The 23,792-nt window shown below is 52.4% G+C and overlaps 7 protein-coding genes; 4 read left to right on the top strand and 3 right to left on the bottom strand.

Annotated features, from left to right (window-relative positions):
- Positions 1 to 1,481: 1,481 nt before the first annotated feature.
- RCC_12336 (uncharacterized protein) lies at positions 1,482 to 3,149 on the top strand (the record flags this gene model as incomplete). Its single annotated transcript, XM_023766739.1, has 1 exon — positions 1,482 to 3,149. One exon carries the CDS (start codon positions 1,482 to 1,484, stop codon positions 3,147 to 3,149), a length of 1,668 nt encoding a protein of 555 aa, XP_023622507.1.
- Positions 3,150 to 8,075: 4,926 nt separating this feature from the next.
- Positions 8,076 to 9,513, top strand: RCC_01459 (probable NAD binding Rossmann fold oxidoreductase; the record flags this gene model as incomplete). XM_023766738.1 has 4 exons in its annotated part: positions 8,076 to 8,295; positions 8,368 to 8,761; positions 8,815 to 9,171; positions 9,237 to 9,513. The coding sequence occupies 4 exons, from the start codon at positions 8,076 to 8,078 to the stop codon at positions 9,511 to 9,513; spliced, it is 1,248 nt and encodes a 415-aa protein (XP_023622506.1).
- Positions 9,514 to 9,727: 214 nt separating this feature from the next.
- RCC_01458 (uncharacterized protein) lies at positions 9,728 to 12,333 on the bottom strand (the record flags this gene model as incomplete). XM_023766737.1 has 6 exons in its annotated part: positions 9,728 to 10,342; positions 10,465 to 10,626; positions 10,767 to 11,120; positions 11,268 to 11,368; positions 11,486 to 11,582; positions 11,734 to 12,333. 6 exons carry the CDS (start codon positions 12,331 to 12,333, stop codon positions 9,728 to 9,730), a joined length of 1,929 nt encoding a protein of 642 aa, XP_023622505.1.
- Positions 12,334 to 13,237: 904 nt separating this feature from the next.
- RCC_12335 (uncharacterized protein) lies at positions 13,238 to 13,933 on the bottom strand (the record flags this gene model as incomplete). The annotated part of the gene is made up of 1 exon (XM_023766736.1): positions 13,238 to 13,933. One exon carries the CDS (start codon positions 13,931 to 13,933, stop codon positions 13,238 to 13,240), a length of 696 nt encoding a protein of 231 aa, XP_023622504.1.
- An 866-nt stretch (positions 13,934 to 14,799) lies between these two features.
- Positions 14,800 to 15,661, top strand: RCC_12227 (uncharacterized protein; the record flags this gene model as incomplete). XM_023766735.1 has 2 exons in its annotated part: positions 14,800 to 15,482; positions 15,541 to 15,661. 2 exons carry the CDS (start codon positions 14,800 to 14,802, stop codon positions 15,659 to 15,661), a joined length of 804 nt encoding a protein of 267 aa, XP_023622503.1.
- Positions 15,662 to 16,464: 803 nt separating this feature from the next.
- RCC_01456 (related to myosin-like protein) lies at positions 16,465 to 21,299 on the top strand (the record flags this gene model as incomplete). XM_023766734.1 has 3 exons in its annotated part: positions 16,465 to 16,957; positions 17,081 to 19,089; positions 19,164 to 21,299. 3 exons carry the CDS (start codon positions 16,465 to 16,467, stop codon positions 21,297 to 21,299), a joined length of 4,638 nt encoding a protein of 1,545 aa, XP_023622502.1.
- Positions 21,300 to 21,573: 274 nt separating this feature from the next.
- On the bottom strand, positions 21,574 to 23,689 carry RCC_01455 (uncharacterized protein; the record flags this gene model as incomplete). XM_023766733.1 has 5 exons in its annotated part: positions 21,574 to 21,844; positions 21,902 to 22,282; positions 22,333 to 22,387; positions 22,449 to 22,915; positions 23,010 to 23,689. The coding sequence occupies 5 exons, from the start codon at positions 23,687 to 23,689 to the stop codon at positions 21,574 to 21,576; spliced, it is 1,854 nt and encodes a 617-aa protein (XP_023622501.1).
- Between the last annotated feature and the right edge of the window lie 103 nt (positions 23,690 to 23,792).

The following is a 23,792-nucleotide window of genomic DNA, read 5'->3' as shown; positions in this document are numbered from 1 at the left end:
ATGTCCCATTTTCCCGTGCGTGCTTCTTCTGGAAGGATAGGAGCTGGAGAAGCAAGCGCGACGCCAACGAACAGGGCGATGAACTGAAGTGCCATTTTGGAGAACATTGTATGTCTATCGTGACGGTGTTGGTATGTTGAAGGTGCAGTTTGCAGGATGAGTAGACCGTGTGATCTTATGTAGGCGCGGTAGCGTCTGTGACGGCGAGGCAGATTTGCAGCTGCGGCGCAGGCAATCCGGCAACTAGCAGCGTGGCGCGGGTGGTCCAGCTCGTGGACAAGGAACAGAATCAGTGAATCGACAAAAATGTCCATATGATTTTATGTGATAGGCACATTTGTGCAGTTACGTGCTTGACGACGGGATCTGCATCCGTCGAAGTTTTGGGTGGGCTGGTCGGTGTGGCCCGTCGAAGATTGGTATCAGGAAAATGGTATCAGAAAATGACTGTCATGTGAAGATGCGTGCCTGTCGTCCGAGTGTCGTATTTCCAGAAGCGACAAGATGCAAGGGACCCCAGCGTCCCGTCAGGGTGGAGAACGGTCAGGGTTGGGTTGGGGCGGGCGGGCCTGGAAAGTCGGCCAACGTGTGACGTTCACTCCGTTCAAGACGATCACTCCAGGTCCGTTGAACGGAGGGAACGTCAGGGCACAGCGTCTTCACGCAGCCGGCCGCGCACGGGCCACGGTACACGCTCCAGACAGGGGATGCCTGTTCCAACCAGATCTCCGAAGCAAATCTCCATCAATTCCCTGACCGACGCGCGATACATTTGACAGGGAGGGACTGTAGGTACCGTATGTGCCGAGAGGGAAATGGTTCCGAGCGGAGACCTGATATTCAGATGCACGAAGAGTCAAGACGCCGTATGCTGTACCAATGCTTGAGCTGGCGAGGAGACTGAAGGCCATGCATACACAAGGTACTAGGTTGATTCTCTGTGCCTCAACTTTTGACCCAGAGGTTGCCCGTTGCGTTTGCGGGTCTTGACGGCGCCAGGAGATTTATTCGGCATGCCCCATGCCATGCCATGCCATCGCACCACTCGTGTCCCTCGCAGACAAGACGGCATGCAGAAACAGCCGTTAAGACGAACGTCGGCGAGGACTCGCTGGCCGGGGAACAGCAGGGGAGTCGCACGTCAAGGAGTCAAGTTGGCCCGTGGGTTCGAACTGGCGCGGGACTCCCGTCTGATCCGACAAACAGTCAAACGCACCAAACCTCGCATCCTTGTCACCCGATCGACGCTAGGTAGGTAGGTGGTCCAGCTCGTGGACAGGGAGCAGAACGACAAAAATGTCCATATGATTTTTGKGATGGCATTTCGGCGGCCCATACKGCGTGTCACGTCTCGAGCTCTGGGTGACGCTATAAGGAAGCCTTCTCTCCCTCCAACACCAAATACTCTGCATCTTATCATGCTAGCCTGCCGCCAGACCAAGCCGTGAGCGTGGACAGCACCCACCCAGGCAGTGCCGGTCATGGTCGACTCTCCATTATTCCATCATCAGTCATTCGCTCCATCACACTCGTGCCGGCCGCGTTGTAGCTTACCCTCTGCTGCTGCTGCCCTTCCATCCACCAATGCCTCTTCACCAATCTCTCACGCAAATGCACGCAACCACCACTCCGACCGAGTCTCTTCTTCAACACCACCGCAGAGCTGCCATTGCCGGAATTTTGCCGGCAGTCATCCACGTGGTAACGACGTTGACAAACACCAAGCTCCACCACCGGAACAGGCACATCGATCCCAGTACGACGACATTAATACCTGTGTTGCTCCTTCCCTCGCGAACAAGCCGAACTTCCTTCCATCGGAACCACAGTACYCCCGTTCCATTGACGCCAGCCAGGCTTATGTAATCTTCAACCCCAGTTGCGAGAGCGATACCAGCAACGACGCACACACCCTTGACTCTCCTTACATCAACGACACTAATGACTTCCATGATGCCAATCCTACCCAGCACCTGGTCACAGCATCGCATGGCAGCGGCGAAACGACTCCTGGGACTGCAGGTGGGGATGCGAGCCGGAGCCAACACCGCATGATCGCAGATGCGGGGTATGCCTCTCAACACAGTCGCAATAGTAGCGCCTGGTCTCCGGGCCCGACTGCAGGCAACACTGCGAATCGCAAACTTCAACAGCGAACCGCCGGAGAAGAAGCTGTACCACACCATCGCCATCATCTGGTCGGACACCAGACCGAGAACAGATCCGAATCGAAACGCAGCCCAGCCAGGGCAGACTGGAGAGATGGTCAACAGCCAGGAGACAAGTCGACACCACCACTCCGGGACGTGTCGCATGCGCGTCTCCAAACACAGACACCAAGACACGAATCCAGCAGAAAAGCAGTGGAAAGAGGTTTACTGGAGCTGAAGAAAGCCGAGAAAGCTCTACTGAAGCTGTTGTGCTTCTGTCCAGTCTGTTTTGAAAGGAAGGGAACACTCGAAAATCTCCGCCGGCACCTTGAAACTTGCATGCAAGACAAACGAGAACAGATCACCATCTGGACGTGTTCGGTCTGCCGGAGATGTGATTACTTCGACGATTGGGAAGCATTCCTCGCCCATATCCAGAACGCCATCACAATGGGGAATCCCATCTATGATGCCACTGGCCAACTCTCGACTGCCAGGGAATGGCTCACCAACTACAACAATCGAGGAAATGCCATTACCCGACAGCTTCGAGGTCTGCTGGAACACCACTCCTTCGAGCCGTTTTGGGTCAGAGTCACCTTTGGATGGCATGTCTCTCTTTCATGGCAGTGTATCCCCACGGTCTTGGAGTCGAAGCTCAAGCTACAAAGAGTTGGCGGTCTCGCCGAGACTGAATTTCTCGAAAACAACGGCAAACTCCATTGCGTTGGTTGCACCAACCTGGTCCAGTGTGGCGCCTGCAACACCAAGCAGACGATCATAGAGAGTGCGATGGAGGAATTATTGATCAGCCTGCAGAACCCTCCGACGCGGCAACCAGACAGCTGGCCAGACGCAGACTACGCCGATGATGGAGCGATGCAGTCCAACGGGCGCGACGCTCCTCCAAATAGGGAGCAGCACTATGCGGATCCCCCGAACCCGCCCAGCCATCACCGGCAATTATCTTTTTCACTGCTGCAGCAATACAACCGATAAATGATGCGTATTGGTACTGAACCGAGTATCTCACCACCTCCTCCACGGTTTCCCACCGCGAACTTGACCCACCAACAGCAGAGCTCCAAGCGTCTCTTCGCCCTCTCAGCTCTCGCAGTCTCGACCACGTCAAGATTGAGCGACATGCACGAAGCATAGCTTCAATTCTTCAGTCTTTTACAAGGGTGGACTTCCTGATGATCTCATGCTATGGCTACCCTGGCGATGTTGGCGGATCGCCCCGCCCAAAAGCATGCATTCTCTTGGCGTTCTTGTTTGTTTTTTAATAGCGCAGTAGCAACGCTGGACGTTGCGGAATAATGGCAAATGTGCATATGTACATGTGATGGAATCTAATGAAATGTTTACGATGCGCTTGCTCGACTACCTTACCATCTTCTCTCTGCCTCACCGTCCCAGGAGCGGAAATGTTTCATCGGAACTGCCTTCCTGTGCTGCCTGGAAAGCCGTCTCTTTCGACTCATCGACGAGATCGTCTCGTGTCGACGGATAGATCTGACACTTCTCAAAGCGTTCCACTACCTTATATTCCTTCTAGCAGGATTTCTACGATACTAACAAAGAGCCATGATACCTCCCCTGCTCTCATGATAAATCTCCTCCATTTCACAGCTACTTGCTCGACCTTTTCCCACCTCGACACTCACGCTCGGATAGGATGAGATGCTTCCCGCGGCTCGGTTTCGATCCTTGTCGGCGGTATAAGACCGACACCGAACGATTGGATACTCTGGGTGATAGACATGAGTGCATACAGTGGGGATGCAAATGTAGGTACCATGCAGCGAGCTGCTTACAGTACCAGGTCTCGAGAAAATTTGGTGGCAGCGACTGCGATTGCAGTAAAACCAATCAAACCCTCGATCAAGTCAAGTCATTGATGCTACTTACGTTTGAGTGTGTTGCACAATAATAATACAAGTACGAAAATCGGACAGAAAGCTTCGAACGCGAAGCACACGACTACCTACATATTTCATTCGTATTTCGAAAGAGATGTTCGAGGATGTAGCTATTGCGCCTTCGATCCGCCACTACCTTACTCGTCATGAGCGAAATGAGACGAGGTTTAAGACATGCAGGCGTTGAGAATCGATTTGAGCTTCTGGAGGGAGGGAGCTACAAGAAGCTACCGAATGGGACAATCATGAGGTTGAAGCGGCTCCGAAAAGCAGGCAGGATTCGGAAGAAGAAGAAGAAGACGACGACATGTTCGCGTCTTTCTGCTTCCTCATGGCCTGTCACCGAATACGCAAGAGAGCGATATCAACTGGGAAGCAGTATCGTGTTGAGAAGATTGGATGACTGAATTGCTTACCTAGGTATCTACCTCGAGTGAATGACAACCCCTATATATATTCATCCACTAGCTCAATACCTTATTTAGAAAGTTCCACTTTACAAATCAAGTGAATGAAATCCTCGTCGAAGTGCATGTTCTCAAATCTTCAACATATCGCAACAAGGAGGTATCTTTGGTGATCGCAGAATATCGCGCTGCTTGCGACGTACCGGCGAGCGTCACAGCTTCGTTCTATATGCTCAAGCATCACGCCATTCTTTGTTGGCCTGCTACATGTACATATTGAGCGAATGGTAGTTATATAAGACCCGGATTATGCAACAAGTAGGAGTGCTACATGGGAGTAAGGTAATTGCACTTGTACAACGCCCTGAAGCCTCAAGTGACGACTTGGACGGATATGGAGATAGTCATCGGTATGTATGGCGAAACAACCATGTATCTGTTCAAGAGCATTGCCCCAACGCAACCGAGGGAGCATATTCAAGCGCCATGAAATCACCATGAGGAGATCAAATGTCTAGTTCCGAGACTGTTCTCGGCGTGCCTGGAGGGGACCACCAGTATTGCTAGAAGTGAACCAGCCTTTGCTGGACGTTATGTGCCAATGCTACAGCGTCAAGGCACGGCAAGGGAGAGTCAGCTTTCGTTCTTCGGGATATCGAACATATACTGAGATCCAGTCAGAAGCCAAGACTCGTGCTTCGCGAGCATTAAAGAGGCACAAAAGGATCGACCCAGTACGAATGCTTGTCTAGCACAATTGTACTTCGCCTCCGTCTCTTTCGATCGAAGTTTTCTTGGGTTGGCTTCTATTACCTCATTAATTGGCTTAGCTACCTTAGTTAGACTAACAGAGAGCTCACACAGAGTACATAGGGTAGGAACATAGATTAAGTCTCACCTTGCACRTGTACACGGAAGGAATGACGGTACATGGAAGAAATCACGGAACTACGGAAAGAAAGAAGCGGCTGAATGGGAGGTAGCGACACTCAAGAGCTGCCAAAGCAACGCAATGCAGCAACAGTGTCACAGTCACTGTAGCATTTCTACCTCACGGAGACTCGGCGAGTGAACATGAAAAAAGCTTGAAACGGTCTGGATAGAAACTTGAGCACGTTGGTTCGATTTCTAATAAGACCGTTATGTTGGGAGCCTGATTGACAACTTGCATCCATTGCAGAATCAAGATCTAGTCAAAGAGAACTGTACATTCACATCCCCAGAAACAACCGCTACGCACTGCTAGCCACTCGGAGAATGTCCAACCTGTTCTCATTAGCCACCAAGGCTTGTAGACGCCACGACAAGGCTTGCCATACCTAAAGTAAAAGTCATACTAGTAGCATGTACCGACAACGCTGCAAAAGTTACAGCAGGTACGTCCATCCTTGCAGTCGACTACCAATTGTTAGTAGAGCCCGTGAGTAAGGACACAATCGTAAGCTACGTAYTGTGGCTGCAAAGTGTGAAGCGGCTAAAGATGTTGGAGAATCCGATCGCCACGCCGTCTGCGACGGCTTCTTGAGGGGCGGCGTGGGCGCCGAGTGCGAGGCACAAGGCGGCGCTGATGATACCATGGGCGAACTTCATGATGGGGAAGTGTTCGAAAAGGATTCGTTGGAGCGTTGGATATTCGTTGGAGCGGTGGATATTCGTTGGAGCGGTAGATACTCGTTGGACGAGGTCGGCTTCGAGAGAGGCGGGAGGAAGTTGTTATATAGCTATTCCCTCTCACCGCGTCGGTGTAGCGCTACATGCTTCATCGTTGTCGTCGTCCTGGTTGCTGTCACATCATACTCTTACGATTGCGGGCTATGTCAGAAGACACTCATGGTTATACCCAGACAATCTTCGTGTACAGGAGTATGGCCCGCATACAGGACCCACGCTAAGAAGACAGGGAGATTTTTCATCCAATATGCGTACTCCATTCTTTCGACAATTGACGCGGGATTGGATCAGACTTCCCGCTCAGATTCCCGTATGCGCGTCTAGGCCTGTAGGCAATCTTCGTGTATAGAGCGGGAACCAGGGATCGGGGGAATTGACTAAGGATGTAGAGGTCGGTGCACCAAGGGGCACTCAACCAGCAATCAGTGCCAACCACTCGAGATAGATGGTCTACCAGTAATCACCTCGTAGGATACGGGGCTTCCGCGGCTAACGTACCTGCACGAGCATGACCCCATGTTATACTTTGAACGAGGCCGTGCGCGGGCATGTTCATCTTCTTCGTACGGTCGTATATAACAGCCGTCCAAAGTGAATCTCCAATCCTATCCTTTTGCAGGTTGTACGGTGAGTCCGCGGAACGTGAATCCGAGTTGCGGCAGCGAGCGGACACTTACGATTGCGGCCAATCGACCAGTTCTCCGACGAGCCCTATTGCGAAGAGAGCCCAAAAACGGTGCGAAAACCCCATGCCTAAGAGCGCCGCTTGCAAGGGCTCTAATTTCGTCGCTGAGTTTCCAGAGGGACTTTGTTTATTAACTGCTTCTTAATCTACGTGTATTGTCGATAGCGTTACTGTTTTGTGAGTTTTGAGGCCCTGTTATACAACGACCCGCCCTTGGTTCGAGTGGCTAGTATTTTGTCCGAGAGCGTATCAATACGCCGCAAAAGGGAACCAGTCTTGTGAGCGTGCATACAAGGCCGCGGTTAGTTGAGTTGTTCGAAAAAACTGCAGATTTACTCACGTACGAAAAAACACCTCCACCCCATACTAGCGAGACTGGCTATGTACGGAAAGCCGCCTTTTAGCGTAAGAACGTCCGTGCCCTAACCATCCCAAGTGTAGGTGACTGCTACTAGACTACAGGGTGGTTGCTGGTAGATTGTCCCGTGCACCAAGCTCGTATACTTCGGCTTCTGGGGTGAACTCGTATGCGCTTGTAAAGAATCAGGCAGTGCAGAAGGAAGGTGTTTAGGCACTAGACCAAGGTGTTAGTAGCTCTAGACACTTGCTTGCGCCCGCATTTTGGAGCTGTGGAGTGTGCGGTTGGCAGAAGTTGCGGAGTGCGGTTGCCAAGTGTTAGAAGCTACCGCAGCCAAGCCTAAGCTACGTACAGTTTTTCAGGTTGAGATGAGCAGCGCGGCACCCCTGTCCAATCCTGGTCTCTCAATCAAATCTCATGAAAGTTGTCATCAATCCAGAATCAAAACGGCGACCAGGGTGCTGCGCGCTACTTAACTCAACTTGAAGGACTGTAATAGATGCGTCTGTTTAACTCTATGCAAACAGGGATGGTGGGCGGATGAAACCCGGCTGTAGGCAGCGTGAAAGGGCGTGTTGATTGATGAAGAGGCGAGAGCTGGTAACTCGCAGGGATTTACCCTCTTACAGTACGCACTGACCCATTTCCTAGGTACATACCGTGAGGTACTGTAGGCACCTGGGTAAGGTACATGTACCCCGCCTGTTTCGGCATTTGCTAACCCACATCACATCACTTTAGCCGCTGCATCGGCCTTTGAACAAACATGCATATGCCTTCAGCATGACGGTATAGGTAGCTCTTTCTTACATCCTTGCTTTCCTCAGACATTGCCTCCTACTCGGCGAGCCCTCAAGCAAACGCAGAACAMCAGCTGAAATCATGGCACCACTCAACGTGTGCATGGTAGGGACCGGCGAGTACACAACTGGATATGTAGGCGGTTCAGCTTCCGGCTCAGACAAGAAGGTCGGCGTCGTTGGCCTGACACTGTTCGACCTGAGAAGACGCGGCAAAGTGGGAAGTCTCTCAATGGTAGGAACCTCTGGGAACAAATTCCCTGGAATTCGCGCACATCTGCAGAAGAACATCACCGAAGCATGTAAGTAAAGTAGCAACCTCCCAAAACCTCTCACTCCACAGGAAACAAGCTAACCCAACTCCATCAACACAGACAACGGCCTAGACACCAGCTTCGAATCCTATCCCGGAAACGAAGAACGCGATCCAGAAGCCTACAAAAAAGCAATCGATGCCCTCAGTCCCGGAGATGCAATCACAATCTTCACCCCCGACCCCACACACTATCCCATCGCCCTCTAWGCCATCCAACGCAAAATCCACGTCATGATCACCAAACCCGCCGTCAAACTCCTCTCTGAACATCAACATCTCCTCTCCGAAGCCCGCAAAAATAATGTCTTCGTCTACATTGAGCATCACAAGCGCTTCGATCCCGCATACGCAGATGCTCGGAATCGCGCCGTGAAGGGAAGTCTTGGGGAGTTTAATTACTTTTACTCGTACATGTCTCAACCGAAATCCCAATTGCAGACTTTCTCCGCTTGGTATGTTGTGATATCCAATATATATGGCATTCCAATAAATCTGACGGAAGCAGGGCCGGCAAGGACAGTGACATATCCTACTACCTCAACTCTCACCACATAGATGTCTGCGAGAGCATGGTGCCGACTTATCGTCCGGTTCGCGTCATGGCTTCCGCTTCCACGGGTACAGCTACAGATCTCGGATGTGTGGCTGAGACGGAAGACACCATCACTCTCCTCGTGGACTGGGTGAAGAAGGACGGCAGCGGGAGAAGAGCCACAGGAGTGTATACCGCGAGTTGGACAGCTCCTCAGAAAGCAGGCGTCCATTCCAACCAGTATTTCCACTACATGGGCAGCAAAGGCGAGATTCGAGTCAACCAGGCGAAGCGCGGGTATGAGGTTACGGAGGATGAAGACGGATTGACGTATGGGAATCTTCCAACTTGAGCCGATGTTTCCGAAGAAACGCTAACTTTTTTCGCTCCTCCAGACACTACAACCCCTTCTACATGAAGTATGCTCCCGACGAAGAAGGCAACTTTGCAGGCCAAGGCGGCTATGGATACGTCAGCTTCGAAAAATTTGTAGACGGTTGCCAAGCATTAAAGGAGGGGAGAGTCTCGCTCGATGACCTTGACAACAGAGGCCTGCCAACATTGAAGAACACAATTGCAACAGGCGCAATTCTCGAAGCTGGACGCGTGAGTTTGGATCAGAAGCGACCTGTTGAGATTGTTGAGAAGGAGGGGGTTTGGAGTTTGCAGTAGGCTTCACACATGGATGTGATCCGATAATATAAATGATTGACAAACAACCCGCGATGCTGTGGTATCTAGCAGTGTCTTCAACAAAAAGGTAAGACCATTGCACGAAAGAGAGAAACTGCACAAGGCAATGAGACCAATTCCTCCTTTTTCATTGTCGAAGTTCTAGGGAAGAAATGGAAGGCTCGAAATGTTTGTTGAATTTGTGAATCTCGAATCAGCTTTTGACAGCTTCTGCGATCTCGGAAGTTGAGGAAGGCTTCTCGCCTTTGACGGCTTCCGAGTTGTCGGCGGCGAGGGAAGACTTCTCGTTTTTGACAGCGTCTGCGGTATTGGAAGCGGAAGTCTTCTCTGCTGTAACGGCTTCTGCGGTGTTGGGAGTGGAGGAAGTATTCTCGCTTTTGACGGCTTCTGCGGGTCTAGCAGCCGATGAGGGCTTCTCGCTTTTGACAGTGTCTGCGCTGTTGGAAGCGGAGGAAAGCTTCTCGGTCTTGACAGCTTCTACGGTGTTGGAAGCGGAAGAAGGCGTCTCGCTTTTGACATCTTCAGCGGTATTCGGAGCTAGGGGTGACTTCTCGCTTTTGCCGGCTTTTGCGGTGTTCGGAGCGGAGGAGGGCTTCTCATTCTTGACGGTGTCTGCGGTATCTGCGGCATTCGAAGCTGAGGATGGCTTCTCGCTTTTGCCAGCTTCTGCGGTGTTTGAAGCGGAAGAGGGCTTCTCGCCTTTGACGGCTTCTGCGGTCTCGGAAGCTGGGGAGGGTTTCTCAGCAGCCGGAGAAGGTTTCCCTGGTGTTGGCTGCTTTTCTTTCGTGTGGCCGTTCGTTTGAGGCGGCTAGGAGAGCTGAGGTCAGACACAATCTTCATACATAATCTCCAAGAGGTGATGGCAGGTAGATCGCAGGGAGAGCCCTGGAAGCACTTCATCGCACCTTATCAATGGGAGAGGAAACTTACGGATGTTTTCTTTTCGACCGCTGGTTCGGGAGCAGGAGCAGCCTTCGTCTCAAGGACCTTCGCTTCTGACTCGGGCTCGGGCTCGAGCTGTGGCTCTGACTTGGACTCTGGCTTAGCAATTTCCTGCTTGGATGTTTCCTCAGTCTGCTCTGCTGCCGGAGACTGCAACAAACGTGTCAGTATAATCTCCAAGTGGGTGTAACTTGTTAGCCATCCAGACACGTCTCCGCTTATAACGTCTACTGCCGTCGCGGAGAGATGGAGGAAAACAGGCCATGGGAGACAGGTGAAGATGAACACACCTCTTCCTGAACAATCGAAGGTTCCTCAATAGCAGTAGTGTCCCCAGAGGGCTCCACCACAGCATCCTTCGAAGCGGTCTTTACTCCTTTTGGGTGGCCGTTCGGCTTGGTACGTTGTGGGAGTTGTTTTGGGGCTGCTGGCTCCGCCTTCTGGGTTTTGTTAGATGATGCGGCGGTTGGTCGTGTCATGCGCTCCAAGAAACTCGAATCGACAGGGCCTGAACGTTTTGTTGCAGAGTTCTGTGAGCCACGTGAATCGGGACGACCCAGTGATTGGCGTGGTGCAGGTTTTGATGAAGCGGCAGCAGTCTTGGGCTTTGTCGTAGGTTTTGGGATGGCAGGAGCAGCAGTAGCCTAAGTGCAGGAGCGTTAGTGACAATTCGTCTTTCTACCAGAACTTTGATTTTGATACGTCCAGACCCTCGCTCTCGGCAGAGTGGGCTTTCGCGGGGAAAAGCGCCGCGGTAAAGCAACGTCAGAAAATCATGAGGGCGTACTTACAGGCTCGTATTTGGCGCGAGAAGCTGCTGTAGGCGCGGTCAATCGTGAGACGTCCGCAGTTTTGGTAACCTCTCTGGGTTTGGGTTTGGGAGCAGCCTTGCCTGGAAGTAAAGAGCAGAAGGTTAGCTATGTTCTCGGTTTTATGGGCGTGAAGAGACCCCCGCGTGATCAATATCCTTCAATCCCTGCGTGGGATGTATGTGTTTTGCTGTACTTACTAGAAGCGCTCGCTTTCTCAGCTGCTGCTGCCCGAGCTACTGATGCCGCGGTCGGTGCAGTAAGAGAGGCACGGGGTGGCTTTTTCGCTGCTGGAGCCTACAAAAAAAGTAACAGAGTCAGCGGTGTCTCGCTCAAAACACTCCAGCTACTCTCTCCGGCCTAGGCGGCCCACATGACAGAGGTCTCTCCATTGAACAGTCTCTTCCACTCCATTCTTGAGATGCCTTTTCGCCTTCACTGTACTTACAGAAGTAGGTTGTGAGGCCCCAGTGGAAGATGGAGACACAGGTGTCTTGGATTGGCTGGCGGGCGATTTGAGTGAGTTCGAGGTGGACTTGCTCGTGTCCTTGGTTGTGATTCCTGGCGGTTTGCCATTGGTATTGGCGGTAGAACGGGTAACGGCAGGTGATGTCTTTGCAGTCTTCTTCGCCTGTGACTTGCGCAGATCCTCCGCGCCTGCCAGTGCTTTCCCTCCACTCACAGCCTCTTCACTGGCGGGATCCGCGGGTTTCATCTTTGCAGGCTCCTCCTCTGCGCCCGTGACCGGCTTGTCGGGGTTGCTAGCGGGCTTGTCCGTCTTGCTTGTGCGCAGCGGGTTCTCCACCTCTACCAACGGCGTGGGTGCCGCTGATTCAATGGCGGATTCCGGGATGGTCTCTCCCACTGAGGAATCTTCATTTCGCCGTGCCTGCTCGGAGAGGATGGTCTCGCGTAGGGCTCCCGCAGCCACGCCGTCTTTATTGTCGCTGAAGCTGGCTCGGCGGAGACCTTTGCTACTCTCTCGGTGATGCTCCGAGGCTGTGTTCTGGCTGACATTCCCAGCACTTCCCTCGGCGGCGCTGGACATGTTGAGGCGGGCCTCGACAGCAACGAAGCTGGATCGGATTCGCGAACGCGGAGGCAGTGGTKAGGGCGATTTCTCGTCCTCCTGTCTGCTCAGTAGGCCAGGGGATCTCCCGCGTGCGTCGGGGGAGTTTTCGGATGCTTTGTTTTCGAAGATGGATCGGAGGTTGCGGACGGCGGAGGATGATCTCTCGGGGGACATTTCTTTGAAGAGCATCACAGATCAGCGAACCATCTCTTGAGGGAGCGTCATTGCATGTTGGTGATGAGTTCGGACAAAGTGCAATCGCACCGCCACGTCGTTTGATGCGTTTGATGAGAGCCAGGATAAACGTGGAGCGGTTTAGATCGTCTCTGACCTCTGGCACCGAGGACAGGGGGGACGCTCGAGCTAGCTGTCCATGGGTATACGCACAGCGGGCAGTGCGATATCACGGACAGAGGGCGGGGCGGAGGGGATGGGTACTCACACAGCTGTCTGATTTTCTGCATTGCGCCGGGTTCTGTCGTTTGTCGAAGCAGACTCGTGGGTCTTGAATCGTGCGCGATGATGCAAGGCAAGGTTCGCATGGAACATCAGTATCTCAGGGGCTTGCGGATCAATTTAGCTCGACAGCTAGAGACACTGTACCTTACTCTGTTTGCCGTAGTTACCTCTGTATAAGATGAACACATGCTCAAGTTTAATTCGTCTGTTGGGCATCGCTCGTCACATAACCTTGCAATTCCCTCGCTCAACCAGGGGAGTGACCGCTATGCCAATGGAAGCACTGCCGGCATATTCAGGACCGAGAGACGCGTCGAGCGCGTGTAGTGTCCACMAAATCGGCCGAAAACGTTGACCAGCAGAACGTGTACACCACGAGGCTGACGCGACTTTGACTGTCGTTTTCATTTTCATTGATATACTAATGTCGGCCGCATGCTTCGAAGCCCTTCCCCCTGCCATTCCAACCTGACAGCCTGTTGGCAACATTACTGACGTACCGCATCTCACTCGCTGGACTTTCAATAGATTTGCGGTCCTGATGATACCTCCACATCGCAGTATAAGGTGAATAACTCCTCTCCAAGCGATCTGCCAATCCGGGTCGACCTGAAGCTCCTTTGACACCCTCGCGCAACATCCTCAAAATCGATTCCTTCGGCCTCTGATCATCAAAGCTCCGCCCTCCTCGAATGATGCCACAGTTTTGATCTTCCTCGCACTCACCACCGGCTTTGCCTTTTGTCTCCTGCATGACAACCGCAAGGACCAGCCGTGGATCGACTTCGCTCTCCCTCGCAACCTGGAGGATCCCTTCTTYGACGTAATGTTGAATATAGGTGTCGCCTCCATTACTGGATAGCACTTGCTCTCGATTCAGGTCCCATAGGTGGTTCCACGATAGCCACTCGTTAGGACTAGGGTAGCTGCTGATGTAGCACTGGTAGCCATCACGCGGCATCGGTAGCTTTGTGCCACCGGGTAGACGGATTTGTGCCCAGTTCACATCGCTTGAAGACTGCAAGTCAGAACGAATATCTTGCAGGACCGGTGAAAAGTGGGCTGCGGAGCTTGCGGCCAATATTGAAAGGATCAGGACCTCGGAAGGGAGCATCATAGTATCTCGTGAGATCTGTTGATGCTACGGGAAATGATGATTAGTGATGAGCGCCTGTCTGCCGAGAAGTTCCCACGTGTTCGCTCATTGGGATTTAGACATGATGGAGAGATGGGAAAGAAGAAGAGAGACGCCAAGTAAGTAAGTGAGCCTGTCCAATGGCGTGATTGAGCTGCGGCCTCTCGCTCGGCGAAGGATGAAGGAACATTCAATCATCAGAGATTTGAAGAACATCTCCTGCCCGATCGCTAGGCGCTTCACCGGCTGTGACCTCAGTGCAACCTCTTGAGTTTTGCATGCGGCATTTTGAACACGAAGGAGAGGCGCAGCTTGCGGGAGGATCGTATTCGATCACGCGCCGGCGGCATATGCAAAGCATGTTTCTGCACCATGTCGGAACAGCGCGTGTGTTTCACACAACGTGCGGTATGTATCTCACCTCTCCTCGAGGATACCAGACATTTGCAGGTTGTGTGACGGTGAAGAAGAAAGTACTAACGGCATGTGCTTAAGCAGACTTCCAAGGTGGTCGGCAGATGAGACATTCTGTGGCGATCATGGCGTCACCCCACAAGCGGCCTCTTTCTCCATTTGGGTCACGAGCGAGGCGCCGTGGGAACCAGTTCGCCGCCAGCAGTGGAGTCACCAGTCTTCCCGCGGCGCGTACCTGATATGTAACCTCGTAGCCCTGCTGACATAGACTGCATTCTTTCGATGACATTCTTCCTGCGCAGTGCGTAAGTCGAGACCTTCTTTCTCTCATCCTTCATCAGCCTCAGCACAACCTTTCCTCACGCACTCCCAACCTCATCGTCAACATCCGACTTGGAAGGCAACAGATAGAGAAACTACCCACATCAAACATCATGGCAGCCGCCGAGTACTACTCAGGTGGTCAAACTCCACCTTCGCGACCCCAGCTCAATACCTATGCCACTCCCCCATACCCGATGTCCGATGCACCACCTCCATATTCCGTACTTGCAGAATCAAGGCCACACTCTCAGCCTCCTCCTGCAAGACATACCTCCGACATATATCGACCATATCCTCCGAGCAACCCTCAATACATCCCCGAAAAGCAATCGAGACCGCCACCTCAGAGCTCGCAATACGGAGGATCGTACAACCCTCCAAAACAATCATTTGGAGGATCATACCATCAACAACAGTCTGGCTACCTTCAGCCTCCCGGTCCGTCCGCGTATAACAATCAAGGATATACATCGAATCCAAATTATAGCGTACAGCAACCAGCAAAACATGCACACTTTCGGGATGATCGAAGCCGCGATAGAAGTCGGAGTCGGAGTCGTGGCGACAGAGATTTGGACCGGGAGCGAGACCGGAATCGACGTCACAGAAATCACAGGCCAGATTCTCACCATCGATCAGACTCGTACAAACAGGATGCTGGCAAGAAGAAGTCGAGCAGTGCAAACACATTCATAGGAGCAGGAGGTGGTGCTCTTATCGGAGATGCGATCTTCCCTGGGCTCGGCACTATTGGTGGAGCCATTTTGGGTGGACTTGGAGGTCACAAAGTCAGGTATGTTGAGTTCTGAAAGACAGGAAGAGATCGCATTTGCTAACATTTTCCGTTGCAGCAAGGACAAGGAAAAGGAAAGTCGAGGATATGGCAGCTCCAATCGATCACGAGGAAGATCATACTCGAACGATGCGGATTACTACTATGCGGATGACCATCGGAGGGGAAGAAAGTATTGAAGCACAGCTGTGCTGGCGAGTGCTACGATTAACGAGACCATTTAACGATGTAATCTGAGAGATGTATAAGAAATCAAGATCCAACACGAACAAACATGAGTACGATTACAACACACTCTCAAAGTCAACTGTATTGGCATTCATCTTGTGACCACGGTTTGCCTGTTAGCGTAGGCATGGCTGTCATGGCTCATCATCATTCCTTGTTGGCAGCTTCGTTGTAAAAGACGGACAGTCTCGTATTGAAGCACATGTTTACGCTATTGGTTGTCATCCATGAAGCCGCTGCAAGTCATCGTTCTCGCACCATGCACGCATGCGGGGCAATCATTGGATCGCATCCCACTTGTGCCAAATCATCCCCATCTCTGGAACCGACACGAAGCCTTTGAGCAATCTTTCCCAGCTGACCTTCCTTCATCCGTCACCTCCGAGCAGAAAGTCTGCAAAGTGTGTATAAATTACAACCCTCCAACAGTCGCAGTCGCATTCATCAACCTCGGACGCCACTAAGCGAAACGCCACTTCCAAACGCGCGAGACAAAGACCACGACGATCCATTCCTCGCGATTACCAACCCCTACACCACCGACAACCCCGCCGACACGCCGACCTCACTCCCGCGATTCCATCTGAGACAAAGAAATCGCAAACCCCTCCCTTCGCGTTTCCCTCCACTCCCGGGAGTCATCCCACTTCGCCACGCACCTTTAAACACGCCGTGATCCATCGCGATCACAGCGAGGTGTAGTTGTCGGAGTCACCGGGAGACAGAGAGTCCTCGGTGTCAACCGCTGCAGCTCATGAGCAGCCATCTGTGGAAAGCCTTCTATGAAGACGATGTCGACACCTTTCGGCAGCTGTTGGAGACCGCGGCCAACAATGGTCGGCCTCACGCATCAAGAGCTGGCGGAGGAGGAGGGCCGGCGCATCATATTGGAAGCTTTGGGGGAGGAGTCTCAGGTAGTCCAGGCACTTTTGGAAGCTCCCCATCGATGAGGAATCGCAGGCCGAATAACCATGCGGGATTCGTTGTATCGAAAGCTGAGATGAATTCGAGGGATGCTCTGGGCATGACCCTTTTACACCATGTTGCTTCGTCTACGTCGGAGAATGCTGTGGGGTTTGCGACTGCTTTGATCGAGCATCCATATACGGATCTCTATGTTCAGGATTTGGAGAACTCGTGGACTGCGCTGCATCGCGCATTCTACTTTGGCAATATCACTATTGCTAGGGTTATTCTGGAGCGGGACGCAGTGCGGGCAACTGGCTCTGTGAACCAGCTTGTGAAAGGTATGTATTTGCAATTTCACTATGCTATGCTGTCAAGTATTTCCTCTTGCGACGCTTTCTCTCAAGGCGGTCTTATGCATTGCTACTTGTTCGCTTCTGGAGTCGGAAGCTGACTTCTTCCAGTCAAGGACAAGGAGGGCCTTGGCCCACTCGATCTTTACGCTGCGACGATCAAAGACCGGACGCTCAGACCGGATGCTGGTGGTCGATCTAGATCTGGATCGATCGGAAGCGATGATGATCGTGCTGTTGGGGACAGTGGCGACCTCGAACAGCCAGCCTCCCGTATTCGTTTCCTAGAGCTCAACAGTGATCAAGTGTACTCTTTTGGAAGCAACAACAACAATAACCTGGGCTTGGGTGATCAGGATGATCGGCAGTTCCCCGAGCGTGTGAACATTCGACGACCCGAACATCTCATCAAGCGATTCTACGAAGAACATCTAGAGCGAGAGCAAGGGAAGTGGTCCGCCCACGATTTATCCTACCCGACCAAAACCACAGATGTATCGTCTCTGTGGGTTCAAGACATCCCCTGGATCGTTCGCTCTCGGCCCATCATAATCCAAGATGTACACATGTCGAAACTGCACTCTGCAGTTCTAACCACCGATCCGGAGTCGAACCTGTACATGTGCGGGCACGGAAAGGGTGGTCGGTTAGGAACAGGAGATGAACGCACCCGCTTCCACTACAGTTGTGTGGAAGGCGGATCTCTTGCAGGGAAGCGTGTAGCGAGCGTTGCTCTGGGTCAGAATCATTCGCTTGCCTTGACAGACCATGGAGAGGTCCATTCTTGGGGCAACAATGGTTACGGTCAGTTGGGATACGGCCTTCCAAAGATGAATACCGATGAGGATCCTATCAGTATGGTACCGCGCCAGATCTTTGGACCACTCAAGCGCGAGACTGTAATAGGCATTGCTGCTTCGCGGGTTCATTCCGTTGCGCACACATCTACTGGCTTATATGTCATGGGAAAGAATGACGGTCAGCTTGGAATCGTCGACTCCGATGCGCGATCCTTAGACATTCAGGTCACGCCGCGGAGAGTTGCAGCGTCCTTGTTCGCTGCGCCGATCGCAGCAGTGACCGCTATTGAACGGGCTACGGTGGCTCTCCTGGAGAATCACGACGTGTGGATATTTGCAAACTACGGCTATGCCAGAGTGCAGTTCCCTCTTGAGGGATTCAGCAACTACTTCTTGAAGCAGAGCTTCCTCGTCACGACTTACGACACTGCTCCGAACAAGATCAGCAAAATCACAGCACAAGGAGACAGTATTTGTGCCTTGTCGACTCGTGGTGAAATCTACACGCTTTCCATCAGCCAACGGCCTGAGAATCAGTCAAGTGCTTCCACTACCAATCCAGCGAAGATCAGAAGTGCGATAACAACGCCTCAGGTCATCTGGTCTCCTAAGAAGAGTAACATGGCCGCTCGAGATGTTGGTCTCGACATTGATGGCAGCATTATTTTGACAACGGAAGAAGGCAGCGTCTGGAAACGTACGAAGCGTGCAAAGATCAACGACGCTTCTGCTGGATCCGCTGCAGAGTACAAGCCAAAAGACTACAAATTCTCCCGTATCCCTGGTCTTACTCGGGTGCTAGCTGTTAGATCTTCAGGTCATGGCGCTTATGCAGCCGTCAGACAGGATTGCGATGTCATGAAGACACAAATTGTGGTAGAGGACCCGACAATGTGGAAAGACATGTTTCCCCTACTGTCTCTCGGGCGCCTGCTTAGCGGTCGCGCTGAAGAAGACGAGGACGACTCACGACCTCGATTCTGGCAGAGTTCGCAGAAGCCAAGCGAGCTCGCAAGATTGAAGAAGGCCATTCTCGGAAATGCAGACATTGATGCTGAACTCGCAAGGTTGTTTGACAACAATTATGCTGCATCAGGAGATAAGCACGATGCTTTCTTGGCCACGACAACTTGCGACATCAGGATTCCTGTGCATCGCTTCGTCTTAGCTGGCAGAAGTCGTGTGCTTCGGCGCGGTCTGCGCGATCTGTGTCCGACTAGTACCTTTACGATTCCGGATCTGGCACAATCGGAGCTCGATGGAGAGCGGCGCCTGGTTGTGACATTCACAGGGATCGATATCCTTACGATCCTCGACTTGGTAAGTCTTATTGTCTACATCTCGCAAAAATGCTTCCTTTGTCAGCCGTTCGGGCATTACTGACCCACTCATAGGCGTTGTACTTCTACACTGACTCCATCGTCGACTTCTGGAATTTCACACGCAGCGCCCCTAAAGTCGCATACAGCTATCGTCAGGTCCGCACAGAGCTTATGAAGATTGCTTCCAAGTTGGAGTTGGCCAAGCTGGAACCAGCCGTACGCCAGATGGTTGAGCCACGACCTTCTCTCAACGTGGACTTGCACGTTGCTTTCGACGATCCAGCTTTCTTCTATGACGGCGATATCATTGCACAGCTGGAAGATGACCAGATCAAGATGCACAGTGCCTTGGTATGTGCACGCTGTCCGTTCTTCGAAGGCATGTTCTTGGGTCGCGCAGGAGGTCGATGGCTTGCTGGCCGGGACACTGCGGAGAACATTGTTGTCGATCTCAAGCACATCAGCTCGAAGACATTCAAGCTTGTACTTCGCCACCTGTACTGCGACACTGGTGCTGAGCTATTCGACGATGTGGTCAGTGTCGTTGATGTTGATGACTTCTTGGAGACTGTCATTGATGTATTGGCCGCTGCAAACGAGCTCATGCTCGATCGTCTCTCCCAGATCTGCCAATCAATTGCTGGACGATTTGTGAACGCTCGCAACGTCTGCAGCTTACTGAACGCGATATCGCCAAGTTCGGTGGCCGAGTTCAAAGATGCGGGACTGGAATACCTCTGCCTCAATCTGGAAGCTATGCTACAAGGTCACTTTCTGAACGAGTTGGACGAAGACCTGCTGGAAGAGCTTGACGAAGTCGTGCGTGCCAACCAGCTGGCTTGTATGCCATTTGCGAAAAGCGGTCGTGCGGAGATGCTACTGCATGAGCGTCACCCAGAGCTCGCTTCTGTGATCGACCGCAACAGACAAGCCAAGATCGACTCGGTCGTATTGCGGACGAAGTTCAGCGACATGGCCATCGTCGCACCAGGTTCGCTAGGAGATGACTTTTCTACGTCACCGATGCAGCAGAAATCACGCCGTCGTTCGTCGAACATTGTGAAAACTGATGCGGACAGACAGTTGCTGCGGGCCAAGGCATCTACAAAAGACATGATGTTCGACATGGACGAGGAGCTAGACCCCAATGCTTCACCACGAGAGTCACCAAGCATCAGACCGATGACGAGCCCTCGAGGTCAGGATCCTCTGTCTTCGACACCGATTGAAGATACATGGTACAGCTCGCGCGGGAAGGTTCTGACCTCCCCAAGACTGGCTGCTCAGTCGTCGACTCCCAGTGCTACMCCGAGGACTCCACGATCTCCTGAGATTGCCGGAAAGACTCCAAATTCTGGCAAGCCATGGACACTTACGCCACTGGCAGCACGCTCGTCCGGACTCAGGGACATCATGGCGCAGACTGCCTCCGGCCGAGAATCATCTCTTACTCAAGGCCTGGCCGCAGCCAACAGCTCGCTTTCGGACATCCCAGCACCGTTCAGCCTTCCCGCACCCAAGCTCTCACAAATGTCACAGAAAGATCGAAAGCGCATGCAGCATCTCCAACAATCCGCCAGCACGAGTCCCAAGGCAACTGTAGCACAATCAGCATCGCCTTCATTCTCATGGCAGACCGTCTCAGCGCAGAAGAAACCTGGGCTTAAAGATGTCCTTGAAAGCGAGGTATCCGCCGCCGCTGCAGCAGCCAAAACCAGATCAGCAAGCACCCCGCATCTTACAATGAGGCAGACAGTCTCAAACCCAAAGTCCCCGGCACCACCTCCAGCGAAGACAATGACTGGTCCGGGCTCACGCACCGTCTCCGAGAGCAAACCAGCAACATCTTCGGGCATTTCTCAATTCTCCAATAGCAAGCCAATCCCACATTCGATCCGCCATCAACCTCCTCCAGAACAGGTATTGGGATTGAGCATGTCCGAGATTGTGGCTCATCAGCTGGCAGAGAAAGACCTCATCAAGGAAGCCGCTGCGAAGAGGGATCTACAAGAAATTCAAGCTGAGCAGGAGTTTCAAATGTGGTGGGAGGCCGAGAGCGCGAGGGTGCAAGAAGCCGAGCAGAGAGCTGCGGCCGGTCCTGCAAAGGCGGCGAAGAAACCCAGACCCAGAGGTGGTCGAGGGAGAGGTGGCAAAGGGCGAGGTGGAGGCAAAGCTGTCGCAGGTGGCAGTGCTGAGACAGCTCAATGATAGAGATGAAATGCCAACTGCAAACTTGGTCACTTCTTGTACCAGTTATGTACCTTGTCCTTCTAGGGAATGATGTAAACTTCAAACAGGCCGCTCGATCTCAAACATCGTTCTCAGGTCGTCTTCATGCTCTCTGTCCTCCTCATGCTCTCTATCCTCCTCACGCTCCTCGCGRCACATTCCATCCAAAACAGTGCTTCGCAGGGAAAAGTGTATATCGAGCAAGGCCCACAGCCCCAGGGTGCGCAGAGCACCTCGCTTCAACAAGTGATCTTCAGCGACCAATAGGTCGCATGCCAAAACTTGGCCATTGTTGCAATGATCTATCGAAAGGATGTTCGCTGGCCTCGCAGATCTCGCCAGGAGACGGCAATGTGCCGTGTTGGAAGTAACTCCGAATGTGATTCTCGGTGCAATTACTGGTTGTGGTCTTGAGGCCATGTCCAGTGGAGTTCTGAGTCAATACCACGGCGCCCTTGAATCCCTTGGCCATCTTGATGGCGTTCCTCAAAGGAGTGGTCGGGTCAGCAGTGTTTCCGACAAACCTGTAAAGCGTGAATTCAGCGGTCAGTCCGTGGCCAAAATGTAACGATGCGACTTACAGGATAGGATGGCTGGTGTTGCCTTCCCACGGGCCAGTGAAACGATATCGTGGACGGATGCTGTAGCCCGTGCAAATGTTGATGTTGTTTATGAGCGTTCGCCCAAAGTAAGACGATTGGTCCTCGAGATGCTTGAGATGTTCCTCAAAGTCAGCCTCGCTCACTCCGCTTCGATCATTGCCGTCGGTGCATGTAATTCCCATTGCCGGTACGTTATTCGCGTGGACGAGACCATCGGCTGATGTCCACGTGGTACTGACACCCTCTGACTTGCTCGGTAAGAGCTGACATAAGTCGTTTCCCTTCTCCTTACAAGTCAACGCATTTTCAACAACGGCCAGAAAGCTAGCGAGCGATGGAAATTCGTCGATCGAGTTGTGACTATTCTGCCATCAGTATGCCCTTGAGTACTGCTCGCTCCACCAACTTACAGCGCGTCGTATATCGTTGCATCAATCTCGTCAAGTTTCTCGCGCGTAACCATACCTGGAAGCAGCATATATCTGTCAGCACATCAACCATGTCGATGGTTCTCAACAGAACTCACGTTTAGCGCTGGACAAAATATTCTGCACCCTGGCTTTGACGCCCTCTGCAGTGCTTGTGCCGGTTCGGTTCGCGAGGGCGCACCCGACTGAATTTTCCTGGTTCTTGAGGCCCACTCGCGCGCAATCTGAATAGAACTGGTCCATGGCCTTCTCGGTGTCGTCAAGCCGATGGTAGTCCAGACCTTCGATGTAATCATCCGCGTCCACGACCCCATCTGCAATCATTCGTTCCGTCTTGTTTGGATACATTGTGGCAAAGGTTGCCCCCAGAAAGGTTCCATAGGAGACGCCCCAGAACTGCAGCTTTTCCAGACCGGGGCGATACTTCCAGGATTCCCCGGGGGCCTTTTCGATACCGTGTTTACCATCTTTGGCCAACAGCTGTAAGCCTTGCTGCTCACGCCACCGCCCGTGAGCCTCCACCAACGCCATCACATCCTGAGCCACGCAATGTGAAGTCATATAGCTGAAGCGGAGATCAGTAATGTTAGCTTGTGTTTCGAGTATTGGAGAGCCAGCCGACAAAGTTTGAAACACGCAATGTACCAGCCATGACGTACCTCTTGATATCTGCCTGGCCATCGGACGGAGGCAAAGAGCACTTTTCGCCCTGCTCCTTTGCATCTTGCCACAAGTTCTGAAGGGTGTCTTTGGACTCATTGAACTTTGGGTCGTAATCCGGGCAATTCATCTGGGGTCTGCTGTGTCCAACTCCTCTTGGGTCAAAGGAGATGATGTCAAAATATAATCCGAGATCGTTGTCCTGCGTATCTGCAATCCTGCTCATTTCCTCGCCGGTTGGAGTCGACGAGATGTATCTGATACCAGATTCTCCTGGGCCACCGGGGTTGTACAGAATTGCGCCGCCGTACCTTGGCGAGGTGACGTTGGTATTGTTTGCGGCAGGCTGTCTGATCACAGCAAGACTGATGTTGTCCTTGACCGACTGATTCAAGTGGTCCATGGGCAGCTCCAATCTGGCACACTGGAATCCACCGTAGCAAGCCGTGTAATTCAAATCCGGTCCAGGAACAAGATCGTCCCAGTCGAACGTCGCCGCTACTTCCTTGTTACTCTCATTGAAGACAGGATCCAGTAAGCCGTCCAATCCAGTCTCCTCGGCAGCGCTCAGCGGCAAGTTCGCAACGCAAAGAACCGTCAAGACGACGAGTGCCAGCCGTCCGAATCCGTGGTACCGATTGRCTCTGTTGAGACCGGTGCCATGTTGATGCATATCCATATCGGATGATGAGCCTCAGTGAGACTGTTTTGATGCTGGGGATGTTGATGTTTGGGGATGGAAATGGGTATGTTCGCTGATTGATCTGTGATGGAAATGTAAG

Source organism: Ramularia collo-cygni, assembly GCF_900074925.1.
Source record: "Ramularia collo-cygni strain URUG2 genome assembly, contig: RCC_scaffold01, whole genome shotgun sequence".
Classification (NCBI taxonomy): domain Eukaryota; kingdom Fungi; phylum Ascomycota; class Dothideomycetes; order Mycosphaerellales; family Mycosphaerellaceae; genus Ramularia; species Ramularia collo-cygni.
This window is presented reverse-complemented; position numbering and strand designations above follow the sequence as displayed.